This window comes from Lentinus tigrinus (assembly GCF_003813185.1).
Source record: "Lentinus tigrinus ALCF2SS1-7 unplaced genomic scaffold L226scaffold_10, whole genome shotgun sequence".
NCBI classification, from domain to species: domain Eukaryota; kingdom Fungi; phylum Basidiomycota; class Agaricomycetes; order Polyporales; family Polyporaceae; genus Lentinus; species Lentinus tigrinus.
The window spans coordinates 624,564-643,319 of record NW_027137919.1 but is presented as its reverse complement, the minus strand read 5'-3'; the positions used below and the strand labels follow the sequence as shown (position 1 = coordinate 643,319).

The following is an 18,756-nucleotide window of genomic DNA, read 5'->3' as shown; positions in this document are numbered from 1 at the left end:
CAGGACCATTCTTAGCTAATCTCAGAGCGTTTCGAAGAGACCTAGATGTCGCCGTAATCCGAAGACAGTGGTGAGAGAAGAAGGTTCTGCTTGACGCCTTAAACTTACCGGTCAGGCGGCTCTCGGAGTGAAGGGCGCTATGTCATGGATGTACCTGTGCTTAATATGCGCGGCCATGCGCAGTTCAGAAGGACACAGGGATGGGAATGAGAAACGAGTAGATGGAAAGAGTCCTGGAGATTCAGTCGACCTGCGGATAAGTCAGTGTGCATCCCAGGTCCGGGATCGAAGATGTCAAAACCATCCGCTGGAAGAATCGACTCACACAAGTCCACAGAGAGCATGCATAGCGAGGTAGTTGGGGACCAGGGGATAGCGGTTGGAACGCGACGGTCTCAAGACGAAGTAACCGCCTGAACGCTCGGATCACTCGGCATTACCCAGAATGGCATCCGGGAACATCCGACATCGCGCGACATCAAATCCCTCCACTGCTTCGGTTGTCTTTCTTCATTTCCTCGTGCATGGATTCACAACGTCAGCGAAGGCAAGTTTGCGAAGGCGGATTGCGATAGACGGGACGTCAACCATCGTTCTTCAAATACAGAACAAGTGGGGAGCTAAGTCGCAAGTCCGATCGACGAATGCTGTGTCATGAAGTGAGAGTCAACATCTCGAGAAATGTACAGCACGCTTATGACGATTAGACAGCGAGTCGTGGACGGAGCAGGCAACGAGTCATGAATTGATGAAGCTCCGAACCTCTCTTAGCAGTAAGTCACTACAAACTCTCAGAGCCATGGTCATCACGGTCTCACTCGTAGCGATAGCAATAGTCGCCTCCCATAGGGTTCATGATCTCCCCGATCCTCTTCGGCTTCCCCAGGACCCCCCAGTCTATCACTGTGTCGACCGTCGCCTCGGTCGTATCATTCCTATACCCGAAGGTGAGCGTTCCATTCAGCGCGTACCGTCGGTGTTCCGGGTCGATGTCCTGCCAGATCGCGTACATGCGATCGACCTGGGCGTGATGAAAGTAGAACGCGGGGTCCGCTGGGCTGGCGAAGAAGTCCGCCATCGTGTTCCCGAGCGAGAGATGTCCCCCGCCGTGCGGACCGAAGCCCTCGAGCGTCGTCGGGTACGAGGTGAAGTTGCCCTGGAACTCGACGATGTTGCTCGCGTTCAGGAGCCGGTCGACGATTTGTTGGTTGCAGAAGTGGGTCGCGATGTACGTGTTCAGGTCGCGTACGAGGCACTGCGGGTTGTACGCCTCCCAGTTCGGGGGCATCTTGAGCTCGAACGCCAGCGCGGTGTCGAAGGGGCCGAAATTCACGGTATGGTTGACGAAGGGTCCGCCGAGCACGCAGCCGCCACCGGTGCCGCGCGGCAGGCTGACTCCGGGTTTAATCTCGTAGGGTCCCTGCGATGCGTTGTGCGCGCCGTCGCCCGACAAGGAAGTGTCGCTCCCGTCGAACAGAGGGCTCCCAGCGAGATCGTCCGCCCAGCGCGGCCAGTCCCAGTACCTGCAATGGTCGGATGAGAGATGATCCCGATCGAGTCAAGAGAAAGCATTTACGGCTGCGCTCCATGATAGCCGCATTCGGTCCTCAGAGCGTGCTCGTACAGGTGCACGAACTCGCGGTGCCAGATGAGGAAGATGCCAGAAGTATGCACCGAAAGCGTCTTGTTGATGTGCACCGCGACGAAGTCGTCGTAGAGACTTTTAGCCCCGGGGACGACGCCGGGATCGAATCGGGATGGCGCCCGCTTCAAGCAATGCACCGCCGCGATATACTCGCGGCGTTCGTGCTTTGTCATGGATCCCCTGTGTTCCCTGGGTCAGCACGCCACCCTGCATCATAGGATGAGTAGACGTACCATTCTTGTCGCACAGTAACGGCACTCCTTGTGCACTCGTACCCATGCCCATGCCCGTGTTCGTGCTCATGTCCGTGGTGGTCCGCATCGCGGGGGACTACTGCGCCTGTTATGAACGGCGCGAGCAAAGTCAAGCATAGCAGCCTAGAGGAGATCATTGATAGGCGCATGCTGAAAAGTGTCGTCGGGAGGGGAAGCTGAGGCTTTGTGCGAGCTGCGGGCTCCACGTCGACCACGCTGCAGCTTCCGCTCTTTATACTAAACGCGCGGCCGCTGACCACTAACCGGTCAGGTCCGCGAAATGGTTCAAAAGGTGCATCCTCGAGCTAAGCTCGCGATCGAAGCTGCCCATCGGTAGAGGTATGACGTTCTACCTCTGCCATATACGAGATGCTCTGGGCTGCTGCTGACGGTGATCGCAAGCCAGAACTCCGTCCTCATTCGATACGATGCGCATCCGGGATTGATGCATGGTTCTCTACTCCGCGACAGAGCGGCGGACCGTGGCAGGTGTCATCCATGGTTCCGCAATAATCCAATAGCTCCGCCACAACGCTATTCGCTTACTGGGTACGTGTGTCGTCGCGAGACCATGTGCAGAGTCTCGAGCTGCTCCGCTCTGGCATGGGATGCCGATCGTAGGGATAGCGATAGAAAGGCGTTCCACGATGCTTGTCAGGATCCTCCGAAGGGGCGTAAGCGACGACGATTGAATAGCGTCGCCCTGGCTTGTCCTTGCAGCCTAATCAGTCGTCTTCCACGCCGCGTTCGGGAGTTACGAGCAATGCGCCATGGGAGACCATCGCTTTTGAGCGCAAATTGAATCTGCGATTAGACGTCGGAGTCGTACGTGTAGGGTGCTCTAGACGTGACTTGGAGGAAGGGTACGTACCGGACCGCCACTCAGCAGCGAAACGCACATTTCTCCCCTTGGGATCAAATTTGGCATGCTGTTCGTCGGACGAAAGGCCACTATCGGCTGGCTTGATAGGCACCTGAACGTCCGCTGCGCTTTGCGCTTAGTGTACGTACTAGTGGTGTACTAAGGTATGTAGGTGCGAGGAGTGTTCGAGATAGTAGACAGACTCCGGACTCATAAAGCAAACAACGTATATTGCAAAATCTCACAGCGTCATCGTGACACTGGCTTATGGAGGCCTTTACTGGTTTTCTGTGCGCTACATAGAAACATCAGAACATCGGAACAGAGAAGAGGGTACGCGTCTGGACTCGACAGATACAGGTAAAAGAGGCGGACTAAACACGGAAACATCGCAGCTCCGTCTAACCTTCTACGAGCCGCCCGTTCGAGAGAAGTCGGTCTTAATTAGGTGGTACGAGGTCCTTGATGAGAAGAGCGGGCATTTTGAGACGAGTCTTGAAACTTGAACACCCGATCCATACTTCTGACCTGACACCCTCTACGGCCCCAGCCCGGAGACAAGTCATGACGTACCATGGGCTCATTTTGCAGCCGTCTAAGCTGTGTTTCCGAGAGGCTGTCAGCCAAGACGGAAACAAGAACGTCAACCGCGGCCAACTGTATGCAGATGAGCCCAAATACCGTCGGGTGCTTGTCCCTGACATGGGCGGCCAAGTCGTTCCTGCGCCCGTAAGTACGGGCACAGTATGGGAAAGGACAGGGGAAACGCGGAGGGTTTGGGTCGTGCTTGGATCTCCAATGTTGAGTCATGTTGCCCCTGCGCGTGAACTCTGCATAATTCGGGAATTGAGCGACTAGTATGGACACTTTCCAATACGGGCAGCTATACGCACCTTGATCGCAGTCGGGACAGCGTACTTTTTGACCGGAAGTGAGGCCAGTACCGGAAGGAGGTATTGATGAGTCGATATTAGTGTTCAGGGCTGCCACGGTGGGCGTGGTATACACCGCTGGTGTAAATGAGGTTAGCCACCCAGTGGCATGAGCCCAGTCTCTTGTGGACTGGGACGGTAAGTCGAACGCATGCGGCATAGCGTGGGTGTCGGCGTCGGGAGGGCCGTCCGGGAAGACGGAGAGGTCGAAAGCCGAGAATAAGGAGAAGGGCGGGCTGTCGTGGTAGGGCTCAAAGATATCGTAGTCTCTGGGGCCTGGGAAGGTAGCTTGTCCGTTCAGGAGTGATCCGCCCGAGAGAGGACCAAGTGTCGGTGTGAAGTCGTGCAGAAACTGGGGATGAAGTCCTTGCTGGGTATGGACGGGCTCACCCGGGGCTCGGGCGCTGGTGACGGGGGTCAGAGGTATATGCCCGACTTGGGCAGTGGGAAAAGAGGCAGCAGCCTCGCCGACTCCCGTCCTGGCGCCGGTGAGCTCTTCGATGGCCTCCTCATAATCCGCGGCGATGGCCTCGTTATGAATGGCGGCGTCGGCATCAATGCCTCCGGGGCTGGCGATGACCGGGGCGAAGAACGTGGACGGGAGCAGGAACGCGGACGGATCGAAAGCGTCAGAGAACATTGGATAACAGGGAACTGGGGGGTTGAAAATAATTCGAATATGACCTTATATCTGCCAAATCTTCAGCTTTTGACAAGTCAACAGAGGAAATCGACACATTCTCGGGCGCCCGACCTGATGTCAATGGAGGGTCCCTCAAACTTTGTAGGAACCGGACGGGATCTCACGACTTGACGTTGGGCGAGAGGCAGATAGAGGATTCCCAGGCTCGGATTGGTGCTGAGACCACGGCGTATGCTCGTTGGGGAGGAGATTGGATCTATAAAAAGACGAGCTAATTCAGTCGTGCAGAGGACTGACAGCGAACCACGAGGGATGTGGAATGAAACCTAACCTTACGAGCCGCCACCTCTCCGAGACTCTCACAGGTTTGCGAAAGAACCATCCGCTCGTCTCCTCCGGAAGGCGGTCTACCCAACTGAAGCTCGTTCGGAGGGTCTGGCCTGGCCGCCCGCCGCAGACGGCGACTACGGGGCGGTCAGCGAAAAGAATGGAAGGCCGTAGGAGATTGAACTTGCGGCTTCTTTCCGCGCCCTGGGAATCGTGAGGCGATGGAATTTAGCCAGCTGAACTCACAGCTTCGACCCCCGCCGTCGCCTTGGGGCAGTTTGGCAAACGCAGAGGACCCAGCACGTTCGAAGATGGCGAGCGAGAGACAGCCAGCGAAAATAATGAGATAATTACGTTGGATATCGTACAAGAGAGAGACGGAGAGTCAATCACAAGCATTACACACCGACTCGGATCGGATAGCACGAGAGCACAGGACAGTCAACCAACGCAGAACCAGACCTAGGACCACATTCACAAGCGTAAATGGGAAGAACGAGACCACCACCGTCCGGCACACCGCCCCCAAGCAGCTTCCCAACCCCCAGAAAATATTGAAATGGCACACGCCGCCGAGGGGACGCGCCTCCGGACCGGCCGAAGACGCGCCCCCCAACCCCGACGACGCACACGCCCTACACTCCCGTCCATCACCCATATACCACTCCTCCGCGAAAAGTCGGACGCCTATATGAGTGGCGAGCGCGCGGGTTGCGGCTCGCCGCTCCGAGGGGCGTCGACTTGAGGACTGGTATAAGGTTGCTGTGCGCGACCTGCGGGCACCTGTCCGAGTTCGAGTTCGAGTCCAAGTCGAGTAGGTGGGACGGACGTCCGTCGAAGTTGTCAGCCCAGATAGCGGATACTGCCCGACAGCAGGCAGGCATAGGCTGAAGCAGACGCACCTGAGTTCCGAGACGTGTTCGCTAGGTCTGCTTCCGCGCCGTCGCGGTCTTCCCTTCCGAGTCCTTCCTGCGCGGGGAGACCATGGTGGTGTGGTAAGAAATGCGGTGACGCTTCAGGTCGAATTCGCGCTTGAAGCCTTGCCCGCAGTCGGCGCACTTGTGCGGACGTACCCCCGTGTGCACGTTCTCCACGTGCTGCCGCAGGTTGTGTGTTCGGTCGGTTACTGTGTGCAGAACGTCAGTACTGCAGCGGTCACGCATCGCAACGTCGCTACGACATGAGATCTCACCAAAGGAGCAACCTTCGTAAGCACAGGCGTACGGCCTGTCCAAAGGAGGAGGGCTGTCATAAGGCTTCGACGACGACTGTGAAGCTGCACGACGTCTGCGGCTGCTCCCTGTGCTTCTTCTCTGAGGCGGGGCGGTAGTATCAGGAGAAGACTCCGGAGAGACAGTGGATGTAGAGGCAGTCGCGGACGTGTCCGTGTCCACCCCGACATCCCGGGAACGGTGCGTTTCGTCATACAGAGCGGCAGCGAGCCCCGGGCCTCCGTCATGCTGCAGCTCCCCGTTCCCGTCCCTGATGTCACGTCTGCCAGAGGCGAAAGCACTGGCAGCGTACTCAGGCTTCGTGAAAGAGTCGGTGGGAGACGTCACCCCGACATGCGAGGCTTGATAGCCATAGACACGGGGGATCAGAGCGTGAGGATCGACGGGCGACTCAACGGTGTTTCCATACGATCGCTGTGTTGCTGACCGCAGCGTGCTTGCTTCCTCATACGGCTCTTGTACGCGCGAGTCCCAATGTGACATGGGAGGAGATGCGACGAGGGTGGCATCGGATTGAGGCGAAGATGCGTCACTGGCCGCATCCGAAGCAGAAACGTGATAGGTGGGTGCCATGGATCTAGGCGTTGAAGAACCGTAATATATGGGAGGCATGGATTGGGTCGATGTCGAGGGCTCCGGGAGGATCGCAGGCTGCATCACAGGGCCATATGAAAGAGAAGAAAATGCGGCGGAATGGCGCACGTAGAAAGGAAAGGACGCGAGCTCGTGCTGGTCGCCAGTATACGTCCTCTCAGGGCGCGACATCGTGTCGAGAAACTGATCGATATCGTCTTGGATATCGTCCGAGATGACGGTTGAGGCAGGTGTAGCAGCAAATGGATCGGAGTCGTCCGACGCAAAGTCCATACGGTGATGAAGGGTGGAGGGAGTTGAGCAGGAAAAGGGGAGGGTGCCCGTGAAACGGGGTAAAAGAAGAGGTGGGAGATGCGGAGCACCGTGCTATACCACTCACCACGCGTGGGTCACGCCTTTCGTGGGCTGGATTTTGACGATGCCCCGAAGGGGATGTGGCAGAAGTCTTGAGATGAAGCGTTGCGTGCTGCAGGCCCGCTGCGCAAGCTGCAGGCCAACGCAGGCCTCAGACACCAAATTTCGTCGCATTGAGTATGCCGGTGGTAGTGCCACTGCTGCCGTCTGACCAAGAACAACGCAGGTATTTGCAGCTGAGTTGCAGAGAGGAGGCGCTGATGCAGGTTGACGAAAAGCATGGACACAGCTGGGTACCTGTGGTCATATATCAAAGCCAGATGAGATCCACAAGCATAGAGCTGAAGCAAGTTCCAAAGTGCGAGCAGACGGTCGCGTCAAAGACGCCTGCATGCTCGACGTCTGCCGAAGATGCAGGCACCACATGTTAATTGCGCAGTCACAACACACAGAATAAGCCCAGAAGGTATAGCATACAGGACGAGACGCCGTTCGATAACGTACAAAGGAAGGCAAGAAACCGAGACCGGAACTATCATCGAGGCGCATACAGACAAGGCATCTAGACGAGAGGCACCAAAACTGGACAAAGCAACGCGAAGCATATGTACCATGTCCGGCTCCGGATCCAACGCTGAAGCGACGAGATACGAGATACGAGATACTAGACGGCAATCACGACGAGCGCAGGGTATAGAGTACACGGGAGCCAGACAAGCCACATCGAGACGAGAGCGACGGAAGCCAGATAAAGCAAACAGAAGCATATCCATAACGAGAACAATAGCTCGACGAGCCGATATCGTCCATCCGCTCGCCAAATTTGAAAAAAAAAATCCGATACAGTGTCCTCCAAGTATCCGCAACACATGCGCCGAACGAGGGGACGCGCCTCCGGACCGGCCAGAGACCCGCCCTCCCTAACCATGATCCCATTCAGCACCCATATATCACCCCTCGCCGAAAGTCGAACACCAATGGGAGTATGCAACGCGCCGGCTGCGTACTCGGAGGGGTGTTCGACTTGAGAGTTGGTATACGGTTACTGTGCGCGACCCGCGGACGTCTAGAGTTCGTGCAGATCAGACTCAGCAGTGTTCGGGGGATGAAATGAGATGAAGCACAGCGTGACGACGTACCGGGACGTTGAACACATGTTCGTCCTAGTTCTTCGCCTTGGCATCCTCCTTCTTCTCGAGCTTCACCTTGCGGGGAGAGCCGCGGTCGGTGTGTTCGGACTGGTTGTGACGTCGCAAGTCGTGGTCGCGCTTGAACGCCTTGTCGCATCCCTCCTTAGCGCAACGGAAGCGACGCAATTTAAGATGCACATCGCTGACATGCTGCTTCAGGTTGTAGGAACGTTCGGAGACTACGATGTGCATCACATGTGGAATCAAGAGGACTGCCGGGTTGAGGAGATGTTGGCTCTCACCGAATGAACAGTCCTCGTATGTACATACGTGGGTCTTGGGCTTCTTGGATTTGCTACCCTCGGCCTGGGGATCGGAGGTCTCGATCTTACGCTTACGGCCCTTGTTGCCCTTAGAAACAGCGGGCGGGTCCGGGCCGGGAAGAGGGGTGGATGTGGACGTGACCACGGACGTATCCGCAGACACGCCAACATCCTGGGAATGGACTGTGTATTCCCGGGGGGCAGCGAGACCTCCATATTGCTGCTCCCCATTCCACGCGTGGTGCACGCTCGAGATCATAGAGGGGTCGATGAACGACGCCGGAGTCGCGTCGGGGGATACAGGGAGCGGCGAGGAAGCATACCATTCCAATGGTTGGTCCGGCGTCTCCTCCGACATGTTGGGAAGCGGGGTACGCCCTCCTTGTGGGCTCTTCTCGCCAGGAGAGTCCCATGCGGTGGGCGAGGCGACGTATGTCGCGTCCGACTGTGTCAGAGGAGTGAAGGCGTCGTACGCCGTCTCTGCCGGAGAGCAGGAGAGGTTGTACGTCATAGGCGTGATTGAGTCACAGGGTATGGGCGGAGACGGACACAAGGGCGGCTGGTGATGTTGAGACTCTACCGGATCCTCTGTCGATGAAGGTGGCATAGATGAGGCTTCCCTGTGTATGCTGTCAATGGAGTCGTATATATTTGCGGCCCCCTCGGGGTTGAACAAGTCGAGGAAGGGCATCACGGTGTTGAACTGTTCCAAGATGTGGTCGAAATCCGCATCAGAGGGGAGAGATTCCAGCGATACAGAAGTATCTGGCGGCTGGTTCTGGTTCATGGTTGTCAGAGTACGAGTGACGATGACGGCAGGTTGTGAGGAGCAGTGGGGGCAGGGTGAGAGGTGGTATGTGGCTGGGAGGATGGGACGGTTTACGTACCGCCCCGAGTTCCCATAGATATGCTATAGCTACTAGCACGTGTTGGAACTTGTTGCTACCTGTTTTGCCCGCGCTTCGCCGTTACTCTAGCGCGCTCTAAGATACCAGTGCACATTTACAGGGACTTCTCCTGCGGCCGCAGGCAAAGTCGGCCTTCTGAGCAGAACCAGGCGAGCTGCGCAGGTCGAAACTGGACCGCTGCTCATATCGTAGCGGCCCCGAAGAGGACAAAGTCTGCCTGCATCCACAGACGAATAGTTACAGCATGCAGAGAAGGAGACCAGCAGGATCCAGACAAGGGGAACGACGAAGAAGAGGACAAGGACCAGCACGCGACGATCATCACGGCGGCATCGCATGTAGACGCGCGTCGGGCGCGACCGGCGCGACTTTCCCGCGCACACAAATTCCTTTTCTGGACGAACTTATCCTTCAGCTTCACCTTGTCCTCGCGTCGTCAAGCTTCAAGTACGGTCTCAGCGAATGTGCATGCTCCGATGTCAGAGCATCGAAGAAGCGACAACAAGGCTGTCAGCGCTGCCCAGACTGGGCTTCAAGACGGTCGATTGTGTTCAGATAGACAGGGCAGACAGAACAGGGTCGAACGACGCAGCAAACACTACATAAGCTTGATCAAAATGTATCAACTCTATCTCAAACGCTCCCTGTCCCGCTCGCGGGAGCGTTCTCGATGATCAATGTCCAGCTATTCACGCTCCGGCTAATACCCAGGCAGAGGCGTGAGGCGCGTCGAGTCGGACGGTAGACGGTTCGACCCGAGGGAGACGTGCGCAGGGGTCACAGCGCCCGCGATCCCCGTATTGACATCTCCTGCACCGCCGGGGGCGGGATTAGGGCCAGTTATGGGACCAAGAGAGTGGAACGTAGAGCCGGATAGAGGTGATGGGTTGGGCAAAAACACCGAAAGCGTGCTCATCGATTGCGGAGACGGAAGCGTAAGAGTGTCATCGGCGTTGTAGAACTGCGCAGGCCTGCAGGACGCCGAGTCGTCGAGTTGGTCCAGCTGGGTCCGACGTCCTGCATCATCATGTCGCGCCCAGCTATCAGCTGAGCTTGCTCTGCGCGTTCTCGCTCTCGTTCCGCTTCCTCCGCCTCTCTTTTTTCCTGGCGCCATTTCTTACGGAGCTCCTTGAACTCGTTGGGGAGGCGCTTTGGTCCATGCCGCTGCTTGGCTCAATCTCGTCGTACGTCCGGCGCGGCCGCTGCTCTACCGCGATCCCAGGGAGAGAAGCGAACGAGTACGTCTTGCTGTCGTTGCTGCCAGGAAGCGATGTTGCATTCGCGCTGTCTTGGGGCGACTGCAGCGGTCTAGAGCCGGGGATGGTCGGAGAAGGAGTGAAGTCTGCGGGGTCGGGGTAGAGGAAGTTATCCGTGTGGATCGAGGGCGGGTGCTGGCGAGACTGGACATCAAAGTCCGGGGGTAGCTGGGGATTGTGCTGATACATACTCTTCTGGGTCTCGAATGACGGTTTGAGAACTTCCGCACTGAGAACCGAGGGAGAAGATGCAGGTGCAGCTTCATGGGCGGTCGTCAGAGAATCGCTGCGTGATTTCTGGCCCCAACGTTGAGACGATATGATTTTGGGTTCATCCATGACGCTGGTAGGCTGAGGGTTGTTACGCTGCTCCACATTGTTTCCATAAGGTGACTGTGCTATATCGGCCCCTCCGCTTTCTTTGATTGAAGTTGCATTGGACGAGCCCGAGGTACGAGAGGATTCCCCGAGAAGGGTACTCAGCGCCTCCTGATCGAGCCGCAACATGGCGTTGAAGAAGCGATCGATCTTGAATATTCCCGGGAAAGCATCAGAGGCAGAACTGTTAGGATAAACACGTTATGAATCACCTGGTTTGTTTCAGTGGTAGTGGTGTCCGAGCAACAGGACGTGACCTGAGACATGCTCAGTTTGAGGTTCGAGTCAACCTGACATGGACAAATGATAAACGCACTTGGCCGAACAGTTCTCCAGGGTCTCCATTGCCTGCTTGAACGTCCCTCACGAAGTTTGAACTTGAAGGCTCCAAACATATCCTACCGGCTGTCGGCCGAAGACCGTGCTCAGTCAATCTCTTCGTCCTAAACACGATATCGAGAACGTACCACCATGTTCGTCGACTACCACCTTAGGACTGAGGTCACATAACGCAGCTCGCGTATCCTGTGGGATTTCCTTCATGAAGGACGATCAATGATAGGTCCTTGAGAGTGTAGTCGAAGGTAGACATGTTACACACATTGAACAATGCGTCAACATCCTTGTCGGATGCGACGGCCACATCGGCGTCCGAGTACTGGATAAATGCTGCTCAGCTAAAAAAGGCATGAAAAGAGCAAGACATATGCGCACCTCTAGGATGTAGTCCAGCAGTTCATTCACAGGGTCCACTATCTAGTAGAGTGACGGGATGGTTATTGTCAAGACGTTATTCGTGCACTACTGGAGTAACTGACTCACTTTACTCCGCCCAGATTCCTCCTCAAATTCGACTTCCACGTCATCGTCGAAGACATCAACTAGCAGGATAGGGGCGTCGTTATCCGGTTCGCTTTCCGGAAGCCGATCTGAGCCACTGGCAGCTCTGATCACCTTGGGCGCAATGAGAACACGTTTCTTCATCTTGAAATAGTGCAGGAAGATGCATTGGTCCCAGGGAAGCTCCCTATCGATAGACATAGTCATGTTCCTCTGCGTGGGTCCCTTCTTGAGGATCGGAGTGCGATGGATCGTCCGGATGTCAGTAACTTCAGCGTTCAGACTGAACACGTCCGTCACGGTGCACTCTAAACGTGCCCCTCTTTCCCTCTCCGTCGTGCCCTCGAACACGCCGATGAACCATTGAGGTACCTTCGTCGTGCCAGTGACGAAGTACAGGTCCTCCAGTTTGAGTCCTAGCCCTAACCCGGGCCGGGCCTGCGAGTTCGCCAGCTCGAGCCAGCTCGCATGGTGGCGCATCATGTACGAAACGACATGTGCGGATGACTCGATGTATGTGGTGATGGGGTCATGTTTGAGTGCGAGCAGTGCACCAGACGCCTCCCTACATGTGAGCTTGAAGCCGCCTCCAGCAGCAATCATAGGGGCTGCGCCCGCGGGACTTGGACGACAAATGATGTGAAACTTGGCTTCGAGATACCAGCTGCTGGAGGATACTTACACGCCTATGTCCAAGCCTCCTGAGACCTCCCTCGTACACTCGACACCTATGCAGTTCCAACCGCGCAGACCGACTACAGTGCGTGGCCCGTCCACGACCAGTGGTCCGAACTCCTCGTCCAGTGTCCGAAAGCCCCGCGGGACGCCGTGCGGCTGCCAGTGTGTATCGTCGGCACTCTTCCTCGCGTTGAACAGAACGCTGAAGGTTCCCGAGATCCCGGGATATAGCACGGATCCTGGGATAATCTCGAGGGAGTTTTTCGGGGATGGGTCCCAGACAGGAAGCCCTTGCTCGAGGGTGCGGAGGTGTTGCTGGTAAGTCGCACAAGGAGGCATCCGGCTGTTGGGAATGTGATCCACTATCAACAAGATGATAAGTTAGATGCTAGCGCTGCGAATTCGCACGAAGACCTTAGAGCCTGTTCGGATACGCGTTTCTCGCGCGAGAAACGATTCTCAGAGAAACGCTTCCGCGCTGGAGTACTAGCGCTTGCCGTGACTAATGTGTAACGTAACGTGTGATGAGTGACCCTACCTCGCGCAGAGGCCTTTCCTTGCACCCCTGCTTCTGTTCTGCACACTGTCCACAACCTCCTGCTTCTCCTGTATCATCCATGCCTCCCCAGGTGAGTGGAAGAATCTGAATTTTGCGTGCACAGTGATGAACGCACCCACGTACGCATTAGACGCTGGTGACTGCCATATCAGGCAGGGTGACATTAAGCGCTGTTACTCCAGCGCGGAAGCGCTTCTCTGACTCCTGAGAATCGTTTCTCGCGCGAGAAACGCATATCCGAACAGGCTCTTACACGAGGCTACACGAGGACGGCATATCGATGTGTCGCACAGGTATCCACTGCCTTACGAACAGTCTTAGGAATGGAGAGCAGTGGAGTGGGTCTTCTCGTATTGCTGTGAAGGCTTCAATTCGGAAAGCCATCCATAAGGCGAGACAGGCGTACGAATATACGGGTTTAGAAGGTACAGCCTCACGATTCCTCGAGCACTGCTCTTCCAGAGGGAGCTGTGGTCGGCACGATATGCCAAAATGCATTTGCTACTCGGCTTGAGGGTCATCTGTGTTCAGGAGACAGGACAGCATCAAAATCAGGAAGCGACTGTGTGTATCGTACATGGAAGATCATGATGACAGAGCGCGAGGAGAGTACTTTGACGAAAAGCGCATACAATGAAACGAGGCGACCCAGACTTGACGCATGTAGCAACGGATGGCCATGACCATCCAGAACCAAAACCGTATTGACCAGACCGGATGACGATGCCAAACTCGAACGCGAAACCAGGATTTCAAACCCACAACACACGCACACGCCGCCGAGGGGACGCGCCTCCGGACTGGCTGAAGACACGCTCCCAGATCGGTCGACGCGCACGCGTATGCTCTATCTCGGTCAAGACCCGTATATCCATCCTCGCTGATAGTCGGTCGCCAATATGAGTGTAAAACGCGTCGGCTGCGCACTCGGAGGGGCGATCGACTTGAAGAGCGATATAAGGGTATTGCGCGCGACGCGCGGACGTCTGGAATGAGGGCGAATGAGCGACCTGTTGGGATCAAGTGCATACGCTGCATAGGAGGGGCGTACCAGCTTCGACGCGGCCTAGGCAGCGTCTTCGATCTTCGCTCTGAGCGAACGGAGGGAGGGGAGGTCGGTGTGATAAGACTGATAGTGTCCCTTCAAGTCGTACTTGCGCTTGAAGGTCTCATTGCAGCCCCCCGCCTCACACTTGAAGGGGCGCAACCCCAGGTGCCTTTCATTCACGTGCTTTTTCAAGTTGTCTGAGCGGTCCGAGGCTGCGTTGCATGTAACATAAAAAACCGCGAGCCGATCAAAGATTGTTACCCTCACCGTAAGAGCAGCCCTCGTAAAGGCATACATGTTTCTTTTCCTTTTTGGGGCTAATGTCCGAGGTCTTCTTAGCCTTACGTCTACGGCTCTTCTGAGCCTTGGACGACAGAGCGAGGACTTCCGGGTCAGGAACAGTGGTGGATGTAGACGCAACCGCGGACGGATCCGCGCTCACGCCCACATCCTGGGGGTGGGAATGGAACCAGTCTTCTGGAGCGGCAGCGAGACCTCCGCACTGCTGCTCCCCATCCCGCACGTCAATAGGACGCCCATGTATCATGAAGGGGTCGGCAGAAGACACGGAAGAGGCATCATGGTCATGGAGCTGAAAACCATACCAGTGATACTCCGAGAGTTGGTCGGGCGTAGACTCCTCCGGCACGTCGGGGAGCTGGACGCGCCCTCCTTCGGAATTCTTCTCCTCAGTCGAGACCATCGCGACTGGAGATGCGAGGAGGGTGGTGTCTGAGCGAGGAGTAGGCACGTCGTACATCGTGTCTGCGGGAGAGCAGTAGTACTCTTCCGGCGCAGGCGTCGTCGAGGACACCGGCGGCAAGCTGAAGGAGGACTGGAATGATGGCGAGGGAAAGTCTTCCTGGGGAGTTGGAAACAAGTCTTCTGGCCACAAAGGGGCTGGTGTGAAGGTGCGGTCGAGCTCGTCTGAGAGCCATGCACGCATCTCTGCGGCTTCGTCGGGACCAAGGCGCTCTATCTGCGCAACGAAATGCGCGAACTCATGGTCGAAGTCGCCGCTAGAAGGCTGGGAATGGGCAGAGACAGATCGGCCGAGTTGATAGGTCATGGTGTGGGAGGTGGAGAATGAGCAGGACTAGGGTAGGGTGGAAGGATGGGATCTGGGATCAGTGGGAAGACGTACCGTTCGTATAGATATAGCAGTCCACACGTGTTGCTCGAACGCCCTTAATTATGGACCACAATGTGGGAAGACTTCTCCTGCGCCGCAGTTCAATGCACCCTCGAGCTTGACGTTCGGGCAATTCAGCGGTATGAGAAGGCCCAAGGGATGGTCAGGCCAGCCCTCAAGCTGCGCGAGGCGAGTAACGGTACTGTACACCCAACAAGTTCGCGGAGAACACAAGTACTTACCTACGCAGTACGCATGTAGAGGAAAGCGGAAGTGTTCTGGCTGCAGCCGTAACTTGTGCAGAAATTGAACTGCAAGGACATCGGAGAGCACTCGAAATCAGAAGGATGGCGCCGGTTTATGGGAGACAGAATCAAGGCAGAACGTCGAGAAGACGTGTTGTAGAGGCAGAAAAGCCAGAGAAAAATAGGACCTGGAGAATGAGTGTAGATGAACTCAAGATTGTTGCTTTCAGACCTGCAGGAGCGGCGAGAGCGAGAGCAGGAGGAGGCTGAGGCAAGCGGCGTTAATCGTTGATTTTCAATGTTTTAAGCTCCGCTAATACCCGTACATTGATTATATTTGTGGCTGTGATCAATGCTATTCTCATTGTTTTCGGAGATTCAATGGGTTCAACAATACCTTTCAACGTGTTCCCTTCCCGCAGTGTCGAGATCCTGTAACTTATCCTCGAACTGCCATGCTGACGATGTTCAGACCAGTACCAGTGATAAAACTCTCTACGCTGCCTGCAGGTGAGACTTACTGACCCTTTCATGCATTCAGAAGATCATCGTCAATCACAGATAACCTTCAAGTATTATTTACGGCGAAGACCCGTGGCCAGCTTCTCTCACTCCTCACTGGTCGCGGGACCGCCAGGCTTTCCCATCGATATACTCCCTTGCCATTCACTTATCTACACAAGAAGACGACGCGAGCTACCAATACTAATGTTTGCGAGACGGCTTCCCGTTCCACCGGGCCTTCATATAGCTCCTGCCAGTCCATCATCGTCGTGTCAATCCCTGGATTTCTCGCTCGCATCAGTCAATTTCGCAACCTGCTGCCATGTCCTTACCAGACGATTCAAAGGGTTCAGTCGACCTCGTAGATTGTGCATCATCCGAGGATACCCGCACGGATGCCGCTTACTCCATGGCCGATGAGAAGAGGCTGGTGAGGAAGCTGGACATGCACATCATGCCGGTGCTTTGCATGATGTACCTCTTCGCTTGTGAGGCCCTTTCTCCTTTCCTTATACACTTGGCCACTGAGTTCTGAATGCTGTGCTTTCTGTAGACTTGGATCGGATCAACCTTGGCAACGCGCGCCTCCAGGGCCTTCCTCAGGACGTGTTGCACGGCGACCCGACTGGCGTCCTCTTCGATTGGGTCAATTCCGCATTCTACTTCTCATACGTGAGCCATGCTCTTTTGCTCGCATGTCGTGTCTTGTCTGAAGTGTTGAAATGCAGATTCTCTGTCCCGTTCCGGCCATACTGCTAGCCAAGCTGTGTCCTCCGCGCATCTGGTTCAGTTGTGCTGCGCTCGGATGGGGTGTTTGCTCGCTGCTCACGGTACGCTCCCATTACCTGACTCAACAATATATACTGACTAGTAGCAGGCTGCTGCGTTCAACTTTCCCGGCCTGATGGTCGCGCGTATCGGACTTGGCGCATTTGAGGCAGCGTTCTCCCCTGGGGTGCCGATCTATCTCTGTGAGTCACCTATCGTCTGTCTTCCCTCCCACATCCGACATAGTCGCTTATACCGGCCTTCAAGCACTCTTTTATACCAAAGAAGAGATCGGGCTGCGCATTGCCGTGTACAATGGGTTTGCCGCCGCGGCGGGTGCATTCGGCGGCCTAGTTGCATTCGCCATCCAACAAGCAAGGCTGCCCATCTCGAATTGGAAGCTGCTCTTCCTCGTCGAAGGCGCACCGTCAGTCCTCGTTGGCCTTCTGGCGTTGGCCATCCTGCCGAACAGGCCAGAAAATACGTCGATGTTCACCGACAAAGAGCGCATGATGGCCCTTAATCGCTTGGTTCGCAGTGGGAAGCCAGACATGGGGAGGGTTCTGCGGAAGAGTTCGCTATCGATTCCAATCCTGGATAAGTAAGTCGCTGATCTTCGGATGTAGGTCACATTGCAGCTGCGTTCTCTGACTGGAGGGTGAGTCCGGAATGAATATCTGTATCCCGTAACTCGTATAACGGATTTGTAGGTATATGCTGCGGGAGTTATATACTTCGCGGCAAACTGCGCATTTTCTTCCATTGCGGCTTTCTTACCCACAATCATCACGACGTTCGGCTTCAGTAGGTCATCATTCTTCATCACATCCACACGAGCTGACGATCGAATCGTTCGACTTTAGCGAATGCTCTGGCGCAGCTGTTGACGATACCGCCGTACATCGTGTCCACGACCATCCTATGTTCTATCGCATACGCTTCCGACAAGCTACAAACTCGTGGAAAGTTTGTCGTTGCGACTAGCTCTCTCGCCGGGATCGGCTATGTGTGCGTCATCCCATCGACCTCACCTTCCGGATGTTCTCTTATGCACATCCGTCACAAAGCTTGTTACTCGCGGTCCCTTCCAACAACCACGTCCGCTACTTTGCGACATTCTGCATCACGAGCGGGACATACGGGATGATCTGTACTACGCTTGCATGGTGTACGCATCTCGTAACTGCATCATGTGCTGTCATGAATCTGACCTCGAGGAGCAGTTACGCAGAACCTCGCATCTGAGACGAAGAGAGCGACCGCCATGCCGTTCTTCCAGGCTATCGGGCAGTGCGGTTCGATCCTGGGCTCGCATATATATGTGTTGACGGAAGGGCCGCGATACCTGTGAGTTCTCATGGTGCATCGCTGTGCAACTTCGAGAATCTGACACGATGTCCTCGTACGCATCTACAGGAAGGGCTTCTCCGTCGACTGCGCACTGGACTTCCTTGCTGCGCTTGTGGCACTCGTGCTTATGGTTAGGGCTCTCATGTTTCCTTCATCCGCTGGTAATGTTGCTGAAGGTCTTTTAGGTGTCGTATCGTGCGGAGAACAAGAGGAGAGATAGGCTATATGGCGTGCCGGACCAGGATGCTATAGTGGACACGACTGAGCTCGCAGATCAGGTACGCTCTTCATAATAGTTGTGTCACAATCGCTCATCCATCTGGGGACCGCAGACTCCTGGGTTCCGCTACACGTTGTAGTACCATAACATCCTTCTCGCTGTACTCTACGTGCGCAAACGTTCGAGCTTCCGCATGGTGTTTGCTCGGTCCCCGGCATCCGCCTCGAGGCTCGGCAGCAGTAGGACAAGGTTCGTCCCCTCGCTCGCGCCACGATCTGGAGCGTGCTCTTCTCACAGCCCCGTTTTCACCGCCGGAGGCGCGTCGTCAGTCAGGTCATCCGGTCAAGTGACCGCTGGACGCTTTCGAGTCTATGCATGCGTTGTATAACAGCCTGGGTGACCTTCGATGCGGAGATGGTGAGATTCATGCACCACGTACTTATTCGTTTGGGGAAACGAGGAGATCGTATACGAGCTGCCATTCCAGGTGACCTTGCAGGCAAAATATGTCGCAAATTTGCCCCACGCCCAGGCATCCGGATTGCCAGAGGATTATCGGAGTTTTCAGGGAAGT

At 55.7% G+C, this 18,756-nt stretch overlaps 9 protein-coding genes across 9 annotated transcripts; 2 read left to right on the top strand and 7 right to left on the bottom strand.

Moving 5' to 3' along the window:
• Positions 1–814: 814 nt before the first annotated feature.
• Positions 815–2,124, bottom strand: L226DRAFT_580309 (tyrosinase central domain protein; the record flags this gene model as incomplete). The annotated part of the gene is made up of 2 exons (XM_067685539.1): positions 1,577–2,124; positions 815–1,523 (listed from the first exon to the last, which is right to left on the bottom strand). The coding sequence occupies exons 1-2, from the start codon at positions 1,816–1,818 to the stop codon at positions 815–817; spliced, it is 951 nt and encodes a 316-aa protein (XP_067536154.1). The 5' UTR covers positions 1,819–2,124.
• A 92-nt stretch (positions 2,125–2,216) lies between these two features.
• L226DRAFT_534494 (uncharacterized protein) lies at positions 2,217–2,960 on the top strand. Its single transcript, XM_067680687.1, has 2 exons — positions 2,217–2,238; positions 2,302–2,960. Exon 2 carries the CDS (start codon positions 2,345–2,347, stop codon positions 2,699–2,701), a length of 357 nt encoding a protein of 118 aa, XP_067536153.1. The 5' UTR covers positions 2,217–2,238; positions 2,302–2,344; the 3' UTR covers positions 2,702–2,960.
• A 58-nt stretch (positions 2,961–3,018) lies between these two features.
• On the bottom strand, positions 3,019–4,531 carry L226DRAFT_49304 (uncharacterized protein). Its single transcript, XM_067677415.1, has 4 exons — positions 4,448–4,531; positions 3,655–4,399; positions 3,443–3,591; positions 3,019–3,377 (listed from the first exon to the last, which is right to left on the bottom strand). Exons 2-4 carry the CDS (start codon positions 4,331–4,333, stop codon positions 3,357–3,359), a joined length of 849 nt encoding a protein of 282 aa, XP_067536152.1. The 5' UTR covers positions 4,334–4,399; positions 4,448–4,531; the 3' UTR covers positions 3,019–3,356.
• A 460-nt stretch (positions 4,532–4,991) lies between these two features.
• L226DRAFT_49291 (uncharacterized protein) lies at positions 4,992–5,453 on the bottom strand. The gene has a single exon (XM_067677411.1). It carries the CDS (start codon positions 5,319–5,321, stop codon positions 5,049–5,051), a length of 273 nt encoding a protein of 90 aa, XP_067536151.1. The 5' UTR covers positions 5,322–5,453; the 3' UTR covers positions 4,992–5,048.
• Positions 5,454–6,878, bottom strand: L226DRAFT_49290 (uncharacterized protein). The gene has a single exon (XM_067677410.1). It carries the CDS (start codon positions 6,760–6,762, stop codon positions 5,587–5,589), a length of 1,176 nt encoding a protein of 391 aa, XP_067536150.1. The 5' UTR covers positions 6,763–6,878; the 3' UTR covers positions 5,454–5,586.
• Positions 6,879–7,644: 766 nt separating this feature from the next.
• On the bottom strand, positions 7,645–9,086 carry L226DRAFT_534492 (uncharacterized protein; the record flags this gene model as incomplete). Its single annotated transcript, XM_067680686.1, has 1 exon — positions 7,645–9,086. One exon carries the CDS (start codon positions 9,081–9,083, stop codon positions 8,007–8,009), a length of 1,077 nt encoding a protein of 358 aa, XP_067536149.1. The 3' UTR covers positions 7,645–8,006.
• A 1,595-nt stretch (positions 9,087–10,681) lies between these two features.
• Positions 10,682–12,792, bottom strand: L226DRAFT_49262 (uncharacterized protein). The gene is made up of 7 exons (XM_067677396.1): positions 12,361–12,792; positions 11,661–12,300; positions 11,553–11,594; positions 11,440–11,496; positions 11,306–11,375; positions 11,051–11,243; positions 10,682–10,988 (listed from the first exon to the last, which is right to left on the bottom strand). The coding sequence occupies exons 1-6, from the start codon at positions 12,693–12,695 to the stop codon at positions 11,107–11,109; spliced, it is 1,281 nt and encodes a 426-aa protein (XP_067536148.1). The 5' UTR covers positions 12,696–12,792; the 3' UTR covers positions 10,682–10,988; positions 11,051–11,106.
• A 1,075-nt stretch (positions 12,793–13,867) lies between these two features.
• Positions 13,868–15,219, bottom strand: L226DRAFT_49212 (uncharacterized protein). The gene is made up of 3 exons (XM_067677380.1): positions 14,231–15,219; positions 13,967–14,175; positions 13,868–13,901 (listed from the first exon to the last, which is right to left on the bottom strand). Exons 1-2 carry the CDS (start codon positions 15,030–15,032, stop codon positions 13,982–13,984), a joined length of 996 nt encoding a protein of 331 aa, XP_067536147.1. The 5' UTR covers positions 15,033–15,219; the 3' UTR covers positions 13,868–13,901; positions 13,967–13,981.
• A 584-nt stretch (positions 15,220–15,803) lies between these two features.
• L226DRAFT_485795 (MFS general substrate transporter) lies at positions 15,804–18,732 on the top strand. Its single transcript, XM_067677129.1, has 14 exons — positions 15,804–15,850; positions 15,902–16,332; positions 16,398–16,516; positions 16,573–16,674; positions 16,722–16,815; positions 16,880–17,185; positions 17,239–17,270; positions 17,323–17,416; positions 17,476–17,620; positions 17,680–17,780; positions 17,836–17,959; positions 18,029–18,092; positions 18,148–18,240; positions 18,295–18,732. Exons 2-14 carry the CDS (start codon positions 16,167–16,169, stop codon positions 18,319–18,321), a joined length of 1,467 nt encoding a protein of 488 aa, XP_067536146.1. The 5' UTR covers positions 15,804–15,850; positions 15,902–16,166; the 3' UTR covers positions 18,322–18,732.
• The last annotated feature ends 24 nt before the right edge of the window (positions 18,733–18,756 follow it).

Bases quoted from the DNA above. Each gene is read 5' to 3' on its own strand.
- L226DRAFT_49290 (XM_067677410.1), bottom strand. From the start codon at position 6,762: ATGGACTTTGCGTCGGACGACTCCGATCCATTTGCTGCTACACCTGCC.
- L226DRAFT_49291 (XM_067677411.1), bottom strand. From the start codon at position 5,321: ATGGGTGATGGACGGGAGTGTAGGGCGTGTGCGTCGTCGGGGTTGGGG.
- L226DRAFT_49262 (XM_067677396.1), bottom strand. From the start codon at position 12,695: ATGCCTCCTTGTGCGACTTACCAGCAACACCTCCGCACCCTCGAGCAA. The intron at 12,301-12,360 runs GTAAGTATCCTC...TTGTCGTCCAAG, and splicing joins GGAGGCTTGGACATAGGCGT to TCCCGCGGGCGCAGCCCCTA. The intron at 11,244-11,305 runs GTACGTTCTCGA...TTCGGCCGACAG, and splicing joins GGTAGTCGACGAACATGGTG to CCGGTAGGATATGTTTGGAG.
- L226DRAFT_485795 (XM_067677129.1), top strand. From the start codon at position 16,167: ATGTCCTTACCAGACGATTCAAAGGGTTCAGTCGACCTCGTAGATTGT. The intron at 16,517-16,572 runs GTGAGCCATGCT...GTTGAAATGCAG, and splicing joins CCGCATTCTACTTCTCATAC to ATTCTCTGTCCCGTTCCGGC. The intron at 17,621-17,679 runs GTGCGTCATCCC...TCCGTCACAAAG, and splicing joins CTCGCCGGGATCGGCTATGT to CTTGTTACTCGCGGTCCCTT.
- L226DRAFT_49212 (XM_067677380.1), bottom strand. From the start codon at position 15,032: ATGACCTATCAACTCGGCCGATCTGTCTCTGCCCATTCCCAGCCTTCT. The intron at 14,176-14,230 runs GTGAGGGTAACA...CATGCAACGCAG, and splicing joins TTACGAGGGCTGCTCTTACG to CCTCGGACCGCTCAGACAAC.
- L226DRAFT_49304 (XM_067677415.1), bottom strand. From the start codon at position 4,333: ATGTTCTCTGACGCTTTCGATCCGTCCGCGTTCCTGCTCCCGTCCACG. The intron at 3,592-3,654 runs GTGCGTATAGCT...CGAATTATGCAG, and splicing joins CTGTCCCGACTGCGATCAAG to AGTTCACGCGCAGGGGCAAC. The intron at 3,378-3,442 runs GTATTTGGGCTC...CTTGGCTGACAG, and splicing joins TCAGGGACAAGCACCCGACG to CCTCTCGGAAACACAGCTTA.
- L226DRAFT_534494 (XM_067680687.1), top strand. From the start codon at position 2,345: ATGCATGGTTCTCTACTCCGCGACAGAGCGGCGGACCGTGGCAGGTGT.